At 37.8% G+C, this 12866-nt stretch overlaps 1 protein-coding gene and 1 pseudogene across 4 annotated transcripts in view; one reads left to right on the forward strand and one right to left on the reverse strand.

The window, feature by feature from the left end:
* Cfap54 (cilia and flagella associated protein 54) overlaps positions 1-12866 on the forward strand; it is a 270425-nt gene that overhangs the window by 157637 nt on the left and 99922 nt on the right. For all 4 annotated transcript variants that reach the window (XM_090328446.1, XM_090328444.1, XM_090328445.1 and 1 more), the window contains exon 46: positions 1522-1608. In XM_090328446.1, the coding sequence (XP_090184572.1) occupies positions 1522-1608 (87 nt within the window). The remainder of the gene's footprint in view (positions 1-1521; positions 1609-12866) is intronic.
* LOC150067383 (small integral membrane protein 14 pseudogene) lies at positions 10815-11175 on the reverse strand (annotated as a pseudogene).

The raw sequence follows: 12866 nt of genomic DNA on the forward strand, positions 1-12866 counted from the left end.
CCCCCTGAATAACTGAGTAATTGGCAGCAATAAAATGCTATGTTTTTATTTCTCACTAAAGAAAAGGAATTATATCTCAAAGGTAATTGCTAACTCTTACTGTTTTGTGCTGCTGAATTAATTGTGGAAAAAAATTTTGTGTTATATTTGTAGTGTATAATTGCCAAAAAATAGATTGCATTATGTTTAAAGTCATATAAAATTAGTTATAATCTTTTTTTTTGTGCTAGTCCTGGGCTTGGGCTAAGGGCCTGAAAACTGTCCTTGGGTTTTTTCAAGGCTAGAGCTCTAGCACTTGAGCCATAGCACCACTTCTGGCTTTTTTCCTATGTATATGGGATCAAATAATCAAACCCGGGTCTTTGTGTGTGCTAGGCAAGCACTCTATCAGTATGCCAAACTCTTAGCCCCAAAACTAGTTACAATCTTTTTTATAAACTTGTTCTGTTAGCAGCTTGCTGGTCAGTAGAAATTCCCCAACTGAACTTGGAAGAAGGAAACAGTTTCTGTTCATGTTATATTAACTTGTCTCAGATGTAGTCTAGTGGTTAAGGAGACTCTTGTCAAATATAAAACTGGCTATGTCACCAACGGACAGTTTGCTAAATAATTTAAAGCTTGATCTTTCTTATCACACCCTGACTTAGTAGGCAAGACAAGTGCAGGTATGAATCTTCAGGTTGAAGCTGAGGACAGGAGAGGTGTAAAATCCATGCAAAACTGTCCCTTTTCTGAAAGGTTGGTGGCTAGGACAGCTGAATTACTGATAATCTCTAGCTTTCACTTATATCAATGAAAATTTGAGAACAATGAACAATTGAGTGCTAAACAAACTTCCCACCACTTGAACATATATCACTTTTAGCCCTTTAAATATAGATTTTTCATTTAAAAATTAGAGATAGGGTATTACTAACTTTACCTGGGCTGGCTTCAAACTCATGATCTTCCTGCCTCTAGATCCTAAATAGTTGGGATTATAGTCATTTACCACCATAAGCTTGAGTTTGAATAAGTAAAATGTATGTTAAGGAAAGGCTGTGGCTTGTTAGATTTTGCTATTTTTTTTGTTCAACAGTGCCAAGTACATAAAAGGCAAATGGATAGATGTCTGAAGATATGTCACCGGTAATATTGACATGAATAAGGAAGAGCACATTAGGGGACTTTAGTACTTTAAAATTTGCATTCGATATCTCCTTTGCTAGGATTTACCTATAGGCTTCATACATTTCTATTAATTTAATTTTTTTCAAGAATGATAACTCAATTTTTTTTTACTCAACTGGATATAAACCATAAATTTGGGACACTAAATGACATATACATGGAACTGTAAGTCTCTGATAGTGTCTTTAAATTCTGATAAAATTATATTCTTGTTTATAGTAAGCAGTTCAGCTTGCTAGCCTGGAAATTAATATTTTGTATAATACTCCCCTCATTGACAGACTTAATTAATGATGTTATTAACTGGATAAAATATATTTAAAAACAAGACTTATTTTATTCTCCTGGTAGATTCTTCCTCTCCTTGCCTTGTACCAGTATTTTGTTTCTGGAATCTGCCAAGACCTAGTCAGAAACCTAGAAGCACGAATCCTCAAGGTATGTTACAAACTTCTAATACGTTTGATGTTCTTTAGCTGTTAAACAAATTGTTATGTATTAATTTGATTTTAATACACAAAGAGCTAGTGGTAATGTGGTCTTTATGTTGATATAAAGAAAACACACCCAGGGCTGGGAGCATAGCCTAGTGGTAGAGTGCTTGCCTAGCATGCACAAAGCCTTGGCTTCAATTCCTCACTACCACATACTCAGGAAAAGCAAGAAATGGAGCTGTGGCTTGAGTGGTAGAGTGCTAGCCTTGAACAAAAAGTGTCCAAGGACAGTGCTCAGGCCCTGAGTTCAAGCCCCATGACTGGCAAAAAAGAAAACACACCTATCATTATAATAAAGAATATGAAACCACCAATTAGGAAGGTTTAGATCAGATGAGCTTGGTGTCAGTAGAGTTAGAAATAAGGACCAGACAGCACCAGGCCACTTGGAGCTGGCTCCTAGGGGTGGCCAGAGCTCTGGTATCTGAGCATTGATTCCTGAATACTTTTGTGTATGTACTGGTATAAAGCTATTTTTAATACACAGGCAATCAAATTAACAATAGCAAAAAATTATGCAATCTAGGTATCAGTTAGCTGATCTTAGATCTTATCTGTCTTAGATTCAATTCTCTGTGACTTACGCAATAATTCTCATACCTTAAATTTCTGTTCCTTGGGAGTACATTTTTTTTTGCCAGTCCTGGGGCTTGAACTCAGGGGCTGGGCACTGTCCTTGGGCTTTTCTCAAGGCTAGAGTTCTACCACTTGAGCAACAGCACCATTTGCAGCTTTTTCTATGTATGAGGTGCCGATGAATTGAACCTGGGTCTTTCTGCATGCTAGGCAAGCACTCTACCACTAGGCCAAACTCCTGGTCTGTATATTTCTTTTTGAACAGTGTCACCCCTTTCTTTGTTTTCTCCTAGTTTTTCCCTCTTGGTCTCCCACCCTCACAAGTTGTATAGTTCATTTTCAGCATAGTGTCTAGTGACACATCTCTGCAAGCATCTGTTATTGTTAGTTTTTCTTGACAATGGCTATTCTACCTGGGGTTTGGTGGAATCTCTATGTTGTTTGGATTTGCATTTTTTTGAGGCCAGAGATGTTGAACATTTTGTTATGTGTCTATTGGCCAGCCTCACTTCTTTTGGAAAGTCTTTCCTTAATCTTTAGTCTATTTATTAATTGGGTGGTTGTTTCTTTGAAGGTTTATTTTTGGGATTTTAATTTTTAAGCATATTTTAGATATGAAGCTCTGGTCTGATAAAAGGATATTTATCTTGTTAGCGATGTCCTTTGCCATGCAGAAACTTTTTTATTTTTTTATTGTAATGTATACAGGGGTTACAGTTACATTAGCCAGAGAGTAGGTGCGTTACTTCTCATACATTGATAGCCCTTCTCATGTTTTTGTCCCCATTTCTCTCCCCCTGCTCCCTCCCAATTGTCCGTTTTCCCCCCTTCCCTTTCATATTTCAAATAATCAAATGAACATATATGTTGTGCTTCTGGATCTTAGGAAGTTTCTACCAATGCCTAAGAGCCCTAGTGTATCCTCCACCCCTTCCTGTAATATTTTCATTGACTTGATTCTGGTGCAGGGTGATGTGTAATGATCTAACTTCAGTTTTCTGCACATGTCAGTCCTGATAGTTGAAGAGGCTGTCTTTTTTCCAACCTGTATTTTTGGGTGCACAGTTTCTTAGTTGGAAATGTCCACTCTTATTGGCTTTGTTTTATGCATAGATAATCTCAACACCACTAAGGTTGCTCCCTATTCTAATAAGGAATTCATCCCTTTCTATATTACATGTACACATGTAATATGTAATATGTGTTCATATGTACACACATACATATAAATAGATGTGATATGTGTATGCATACACACACAATCTTACACTTGGAAATTTAAATTGAAGCCAGTTTTAAATAGAATATTTGACTTTCATGAGCTATATCTTGGCTATCATTCATGCTTTTGGCTTTATACATAATTGGTTATACACTGGTAAACATTTCACCATGGTCTCTTAGAAGAATATGCTCACTTGTAGCTCAGAGTTTACAGCCATGGTGCATATACTCCCACCATGCCTGACTTACATGCAGTGTTCCTGCACATGAGTGGAGCACAAGAGAGGAGCAGTCAGCCTCATAGTTGGAGTGAGTGGGCTCTGGAAACCACTCCAACACATCCCAGCCTTGATTGGGAATGTTCTCTACTCTTCTTCTCCAAGTCCCACATCTTTTCCAGTGAGAGAAAATTGTACTGCTTTCTGAACTCCATTCAGACCCTTTGGGCCTACATTCAATTCTAAGTTAAGAACTTCCTGAGCAGACTTAATGAATATTTGCTATTGATCATGAACAGGTCTTGATCATCCTCTTTAAGTTATTGAGTCATGAATTCCTTGCTTTTGAATTTCAATGACCCTTTTCTTAAATTTTATCTCTTGTTTTCTCTTTATCTTATTTCTCTTTGTCTCTTTCTCTCTCTCTATTAACAGTGCTCTCTGCATGACTGAAGAATTCTTGAGTCTATGACCTGTATATTATCTCTTAGTTTCCTACACCATCTTGGGTAACATATTCACCAAACTGATAGCAATCATTACTTTGAACTTAAAATTTGTAGACATTAGGTGCTTATCTGTCTACAGTCTTTCTAGTCTTTAGTAGAACTCACCTAAAAGTACATGATAAATGTTTATCGATTTAACTCTAAAATAACATTTACTGAGTAATGCCTACTTATAAAGCACCATGTTAATGATTTGAATTCAAGAACTGAAACTACAGATCCCTGATTATAAGGAAGTGAAAACTAGGAAAAAAGACAGAACATATATACAAATCAGAAGCATATACACTTACAATTTGATAGTTTGTGGATATATTTTTCAAGGGTTTGAGAGCAGAGAGAAATGGCTTTGGGTTTAGTTTTCACTAATTAGAAATTAATACAATAGCAGGAGAGAATAGAATGGGAACATTCTTGGTAGGTGGTGGTCTGAAAGATACACAGGTTACAAAGTACTGACTTGTTTAAGGGGCTGGAGTTCAAAGCAGGTAGTTTTGTAGATGATAACAGGAGTAATACCAGAGGGCTATGGTTTGGAGCATATGCAGACCCAATTTGAATTCCAAATTTTGAAGAGACAGAATGTAGAGGTAACGTAGAGAGAGAAAGAGAGAGAGAGAGAGAAAGACAGATAGACAGATAGACAGACATAGGGACAGAGAGAGACAGAGACAGAGACAGAGACATTGTGAAGCCAGAGTTGTATAATATATATTCTGGATTGTCTTAAGTGTAGGAGAAGTTATAATCTTTAATAATTCATTACATATTCAAATCTACTGAAGGAATTTGAAATAAAAAATTTGGCTGGATGTCTACTATTTTATTGGCTTGCATTTAAGACTATTTCATGTTGCTTCCACAGAGAACCCAGATTTGGACAATTTACAAAAATATTTTAAAAAGATTATTTCTTTTTATTTTAATTGATGAAACCATGTTTATTTATTCTGAACATAAGACATTTTTATTAGGAGTAGAAAATTAGTAAACAATCATTTCACTTCCCTCCTCCTACTCTAGCCACTAAAGTCAATCATAATGAGTGACCAACATTTCAGCTAGAGCTTGTAAAATGCTCCAAAAGCTGCCACCCCTAAATCACCTACCAAAGCAAACGTTACTGTAATGTGGTTCTAATTGTCTTCCATAATGTGAAATAACATTATTTATAAATACCTTGTGAAAAATTAAAACTATCAAAACTCTAAATATTTAAATGTGAAATCTCAAATTTCCTTCAATCTTGTCAAAAATCAACACAAAAATTATGACCACAATTACAAACAGAATGAAGTCGGTGGGATGGCTCATCCTAGCTACTCCTGAGCTGAGATCTGAGGATAAAGCCAGCCAGGACACAAAAGGACCTGAGATTCTATTTTTTTAATAAATTTTTATTGTGATTAATAGAACAGTTACATTATATTCACCAGTTAGAAGGTGCATAACTTTACAAACATTGATACCCTTTTTCAGGACATGGTCCCTATTTCCCTCCCACCCTCTCCCCACTTATCTTGATTTCTCCTTTCCCTATCCAATTTCAAATAATCAATTAAGCACATATAAAATATATCTATATCAGATAACAAGGTGAAATATTGTAACAATATGAGATAACCAAGGGATGGCAAAAGAGATGAGCAATAACATAATACATTAAGGACAACAGTCACTCATTATATGGCTATTGTTTCCTTATCCTGGAGGTCCTTTCATTTAGTGTCCTACTATTTGGACTACTGTCTCTAGATTTTGTTCTATTGTAAATGTCTGCTAGGAGAGCCCAAGGTTTCTACTCATTATGACAAATGAGGGAGACTATTGGGCCTATGTTCCTTTGAGTCTGGCTTACTTCACTTAATATGATTTTTTTAAGTCTTCCCATTTCCTTACAAATGGGGTGATGTCATTCTTTCTGACAGCAGCATAGAATTCCATTGTGTAGAAATACCACATCTTGTTGATCCACTCATCAATTGAGGGACATCTGGGTTGGTTCCTTATCTTTGCTATGGTAAATAGTGCTGCAATGAACATCATTGTGCTAGTGGATTTAGTATGTCCTTGATTCTGGATGGTTGGTTAAATGCCAAGTAGTGGAATTGCTGGGTCATAGGGGAGCTCTATGTTTAGTCTTTTGAGGAACTGCCATACTGCTTTTCATAGTGGTTGAAGGAGTTTGAACTCCCACCAACAGTGTAGTACTGTTCCCTCCTGGCCATATCCCCACCATTTTCTGTTATTAGTTTTCTTGATCCTGACCATTCTAACTGGAGTGAGGTGGAATCTTAGAGTTGTTTTGATTTGCATTTCTTTTATGACCAGAGATGTCTAGAACTTCTTCATGTGTCTATAGGCCATTCTTATTTCTTCTTCAGATAAGACTCTCTCCAAGTATTTGACCCATCTTTTAATGGGACAGTTGTTACTTTGGAGGTTAGTTTTGGAGAGATTCAATTTGTTTAGCTATTGATATATTTTAGATATGAGGCCTTTATCTGTTGTATGGTTAATAAAGATCTTCTCCCATTCTGTAGGCTTCCTAATTAATTTACTAGCTATATCCTTTGACATACAGAAACTCTGCAATTTAATGCAGTCCCACTTACCCAGCCTTTCTCTGATTTGTTGTGTTTCTTGGTCCTTATTGAGAAAGTTTCGACCTGTGCCAAGGAGGCCTATTGTGTCTCCTATTTCTTCTTGTAAAGTTTTCAATGTGTTGGCTTTTACCTCGAGGTCTTTGATTCATTTGGAGTTAATTCTAGTGCAGGGTGACAAAGAAGGATCCAACTTATTTTTCTGCAGGTGCTTAACCGGTTCTGCCAGCACCACTTGTTGAAGAGGCTGTCTTTCTTCCATTCTATTATTTTTGGCTCCCTTGTCAAAGATTCGGTGGCCATAGGTCTGTGGTTATATTCCATTGGTCTTCAGGCCTGTTCTTGTGCCAGTACCAAGCTGTTTTGGGCACTATAGCTCTGTAGTAGAGTCTAAAGTTGGTATTAAAATTCCTCCTGGGCTGTTCTTTCTGCTAAGGAATGTTTTTGCTATATGGGGTCTTTTATTATTCCATATGAAATTTTTGATTGCCTCTTCTATTTCTTTAAAGAATGACATTCGGATATTGATGGGTATTGCATTGAATTTGTACATAGCCCTTGGCAAGATTCTCATTTTCAGGATGTTGATTCTTCCAATCCGGGAACATGGGAGGTTTTTCCATTTCCTCAGTTCTGCTTTAATTTCCTTTTTCAGGGTTTTAAAGTTTTCATCACAAAGGTCCTTTACATTCTTAGTTAAGATAATTCCTAGGTACTTTATTTTCTCTGAGGCTATTGCAAAAGGAGTTGCTTTCCTGATTGTTGCCTCATTCCTCTCACTGATGGCATAGAGGAATGCAGTTAATTTTTGAGGGTTAATTTTATACCCTGCTACCTTTCCAAAGTTTTGAATCAGCTCAAGGAACTTGGGAGTGGAGTCTATAGGGTTCTTTAAATACAGAATCATGTCATCTGCAAAGAGGGAGAGTTTCACTTCCTCCTTCCCTATTTGGATCCCCTTTATGCTTGCTTCTTGCCTTATTGCTCTGGCTAGGAATTCTAACACTATGTTAAAGAAGAGTGGAGAGAGTGGGCATCCTTGTCTCATTCCTGATTTTTAGATGAAGTGGCTTTAGCTTTTTGCCATGAAGTATAATACTAGCTGTGACTTTGTGATACACAACCTTTATTATACTGAGGAATGTTTCATGGATTCCTAGTTTCTCCAGAGCTTTTAGCATACAGGGGTGTTGGATCCTGTCAAATGCCTTTTCTGCATCTATTGAGACAATCATGTGACTTTTGTCCTTACTCCTGTTGATGTGTTGAATTATATTAATTGACTTGTGTATGTTGAACCAGCTTTGCATCCCTGTGATGAATCCTGTTTGATTATAGTGTATAATTTTTTGATGAGGTGTTGTAGACAGTTGGCCAGTATTTTGTTGAGAAGTTTTGCATCAATATTCATCAAGGAAATGGGTCTATAGTTCTCTTTCTTTGATGAATCTCTGTCTGGTTTGGGGATGAGGTTTATACTGGCTTTGTAGAATGAGTTTGACAAAGAACCTCCATTTTCAATTTCATTGAAGAGCGTGAGGAGTATTGGTGTGAGCTCTGCTTTGAAGACCTTATAGAATTCAGCTGTGAATCCATCTGGCCCTGGGCTTTTCTTGGGTGGAAGGTCTCTTATTGCCATTTCTATTTCAGTGCTTGAAATAGGCCTGTTTATTTGGATTAGGTCTTCCTGGTTCAGTGTGGGTATGTTTAGATTAGCTAGAAATTCATGCATTTCTTCTAGATTCTCAAATTTGTTGGCATAAAGGTTTGAAAAGTATTCCCTCATGATGCTCTGGATCTTGGTAATTTCTGTCGTGACATTACCATTCTCATTTGTGATTTTGTTCATTTGAGTGTGCTCCCTTCTTTTTTGGTAATATTTGCTAAGGGTCTGTCAATTTTGTTAATTTTTTCAGAGAACCAACTTCTTGTTTTGTTGATTCTTTCTATAGTTTTTTTGGACTCCAATTCATTTAATTCTGCTTTGATTTTAATAATTTACTTCCTTCTACTGGGATTAGGGTTGGTTTTTTGCTCTCCTTCCAGGAGCTTAAGGTGCAACATTAAATTGTTGCTTTGTGATTTTTCCAATTTGTTATTGTAGGCTCTCAGAGCTATAAATTTTCCTCTGAGTACTACCTTTGCTGTGTCCCGAAGGAGCTGGTATTTTGTGTGTTCCTTTTTGTTAAATTTCATAAACTGTTGGATTTCTGTTCTGATCTCCTCCATGACCCATTGGTGATTCAACAATGTGTTGTTCAATCTCCACGAGTTACAGAGTTTTCGTTGGTGGAGATGGGTGTTCAGTTCCAATTTGATGCCCTTGTGGTCTAAGAGAGTGCAGGGAATAATTTCATGTTTCTGAATCTGCCCAGGTTTTTTTTATGCCCTAAAATGTGGTCTGTTTTGGAAAATGTTCCATGTGCTGCTGAAAAAAACGTATATTGTGTTGTTGCTGGGTGAAATAATCTGCAGATGTCTTGTATCTAGTTGGTCTATACAGTTGCTCAATTCTAAGGTTTCTCTGTTGAGTTTTTGCCTGGTTGATCTTTCCAAAGGTGAGAGTGGTGTGTTAAAGTCACCAACAATCACTGTGTTTCGATCTATGTATGGTTTCAGTGAAAGTAAAGTTTGCTTGATGAAGTTCGGTGCGCCAGGATTAGGTGTGTAGATATTTAGGATGGTTATGTCCTCCTGGAGGAGAGATCCCTTTATTAGTATGTAGTAACCTTCTTTGTCTTTTCTCACTAATTTTAGTTTGAAGTCTATTTTATCTGAATGGCAACTCCAGGTTGTTTATTGGGGCTGTTAGCTTGGTAAACTCTCTTCCACCTTCTCACTTTCAAAAAAATGTTTGTTTTTTTGGGCAAGATGTGTCTCTTGAAGACAGCAGAACGATGGTTCTTGCTTTTTGATTCAACTAGAGAGTCTATGCCGTTTAATTGGAGAGTTAAGTCCATTGATATTGAGAGTTAAGATTGAGAAATATTTATTAGTTCCTGCCTTTTTTTTTTTTGCCAGTTCTGGGCTTAAGCTCAGGGCCTGAGCATTGTCCTTGCATTTTTTTCTCCAAGTCTAGACCTCTACCACTTGAGCCTCAGCACCACTTCTGGCTTTTTCTAGGTATGTGGTACCAAGGAATTGAACCTGGGTCTTCGTGCATGCTAGGCAAGCACTCTACCACTAGGCCAAACTCCTGGCCCCTAGTTCCTGCCATTTTTAAAAGCTTTCATTAGGGCCTGTGTCTTGACAGTTCTTGTGGTACTTAGATAGTATTATTTTTAGGTTTCATTTCTTTCTCTGTATTACACTTGTGTTGGTTTTCTAAGTGTAGAATATCTTTGAGAATTTTCTGTAATGTTGGTTTGGTTGCTATGTAATGTTGCAGCTTTTCCCTGCAATTGAGTGTTTTCATTGTTCTCTCAGTTATGAATGAGAGCTTAGCTGGGTACAGTATTCTTGCTTGGTAGTTATTTGACTTCAGGGCATGACATATATCCTTCTAATCTCTTCTTGCTTGCATGGTCTCTGCAGAGAAATCTGTGGTTATTCTGATTGATTTTCCATGTGTAGGTGATTGTTCTCTTGTCCCTGGCTGCTTTTAGGATCCATTCTTTGGTCTCTATTGATCCTGTTCTGATTATAATGTGGAGGTGGGATGTCCTTTTCTGGATCTGAGATTCTTATCTCCAGTTAACCTTTAGAAAGCAAGAAGTGGGGCTTGGCTCAAGGGTAGGGTGGTAGCCTTGAGCAAAAGAGCTCCAGGACAGCACCCAGGTGGAGTTCAAGCCCCATGACCTAAAAAAACAAAAACAAAAATCCTAGAATTATGAAATGTTTAAATTTAGGCCATCAAAAAAGCCCCGTGTAGTTTTTTAATGATTTACTCAAATATACTGTAAATAGGAATTGTGAAAACACAAGAAGCAAAAATTTTCAAGTGAAGTTTCTAGATGCTCATGAAACCAATACCATCCCAAATTGCAGGAGCAAAAAGAAAAACAGTTCTAATGGGGTTAAGAGTACTCTGGTGGTCTCCTTCATTTGGTCGTGCAAATTGTTTTGCTTCTTATACCACAAAATTAGTCCACAGGAGGAACTGGTGGATCTGCCCGTTGTGTGGACTAATTGGCTTTCCAGGTATGTTGGATCCTCTTAGGTTAGGGGATCTCAGTAAGAACAAGATCACTGCAATAACCATCCAGGCCATCAGGATCATGGTAACACAGATGCCATTGTCACTAGAAGGTCCTGGTAATTCCTGAAGACATTCTGTGTCCATGCAGTAGGACTGGGATTGCCGCAACAGATATATCAGCCTTCTCTCGGCATATTTGTGAGAGCGAACACATTCACAGGGATCAAATCCACCTTCTTCCATAATTTCCTATAATTTTACTTGAATGTTTAAATCCGTCCAGACAATAACCGATGGGGAGGGGAGGGTGGGAGCCGAAACCCTGTCTCAGCTGAGAGACTGAGACTGCCTGAGTCTTGTGGGAAGCTGTGGTAGCTCCAGCCACTAGACATGGCAGCCACTGGTCAGAAGGCTATTTCTAATAGTTCTAGTAGCTAGGAGTTCCAAGCCCAAGGGTCACATCTGGTGAGAGCCTCCGAACTGCCTCATAATATGGCAGAAGGCAACCTATGGTGAGGGGTCAGGAGGCACAAATTTAGACCTGATCCTTTTCTGAGAAAGCCAATAATGATATTCAGTATCTTACACTGATTACCCCCCCCTCCCCTGGCCAAGGGCTGCACCTCTAAATACCATCAACGTATTAACTTAGGGGTTACATTTTTTAATTCTTTATTTTTTGGGAAAAGTAATTCAAGCCTTAGCAGTTGTTTGTACTTGGCATCATCTTCTGTCCTAAGGCTTGGTTTGGAGGGAGGATTAATTATAGCATTTTGTTGGGAGAATGACATGATCAAAGCTGGACCAGTTAACTGTGGAGAGGGGAGCAGAATGAGACAGAAATGGGATTTCACTGGTATCGAACAACTGAAAAATCAGATTAAAGTTTTGACAGATACAATTTGCAAGGGCAATCAATAGGTACATCATTCAGAGGGAGAAATGACAGCCTTAATGAAAAGAGTTTTCATGACCTCTCTGAAGTAAACTGGAGTAGGTGAGGGGGAAGGGAGGGAAGTCAGTCGGAAACAGTCAGTGTATCATACTGTTATGTTTCCGTGGTACAAGAAAAGCTGTTAGCCCTCTTGATAATTGACTGGTCTGGTTTCACTTTAGACCTGCTAATCTCTTCACAGATTTATAATTCTCAGCAAATCAGATATCTAGAAGGGCATTGACTACTTGGAAAATTTCTGAGTGAGGGTTGATTTATGGCTAGTTCTTTTTGCCATGTGGCTTGTTTCTGTTCACAGGAGCTGAAAATATTGTGCCCTTTCTTAACACCATTGCATCTCCAAATGGTCAGATGGTTGGGATGAACTGAACCAGAGACATCCTTGACAATTAGGTGTAGTCTATACCCAGCACTATAACCACACGGGCTAAAAAAGACTTTTCTTCTAAGGGGCTACAAGTATAATGTCCATCTGCAAACTGAGTGTCCATCTATGTCCCTAAGGGGTGCTTTTATAATGCTGCGCAGCACTGGGGACACTAGACACAGGTTGTTGGCAAGACCTGCAGTGTGTTAGTCAGTAGACAAGCAACTTCCTCTTTCCCATCAAAAATGGTCTCCTGGCATTTCACGTTTTATCTTCATGTTATATTTATAGCCAATTTCTACTATATTATTTTTACTTCTAAGTTTTATACACTCGAGATTTCTAAGCATATACTGAAAGGAAAACAAGAAAGTAAGGTAGATCGATGTTCTGGGGATTAGTTGATTTTTCTTTTTTTCTATATATCTATATACTTACATATTTATATATTTAAGTATGTGTGTCATATTTTGTCTTTTACTTCCTATATCCACATTTATCCTTCTCTGGACTCCACAAAGTCACTAGGTATTTTCAGGCTAGGGTCCTTTTTGTTAAAAACTTTCTAAAAGCACTACTTTTTCTCTTTGTTTTCTTGTGGTTCTGGAGATC

The sequence above is a fragment of the Megascapheus bottae genome, chromosome 2 (genome assembly GCF_031878675.1).
Source record: "Megascapheus bottae isolate mThoBot1 chromosome 2, mThoBot2.hap1, whole genome shotgun sequence".
Taxonomy (NCBI): domain Eukaryota; kingdom Metazoa; phylum Chordata; class Mammalia; order Rodentia; family Geomyidae; genus Megascapheus; species Megascapheus bottae.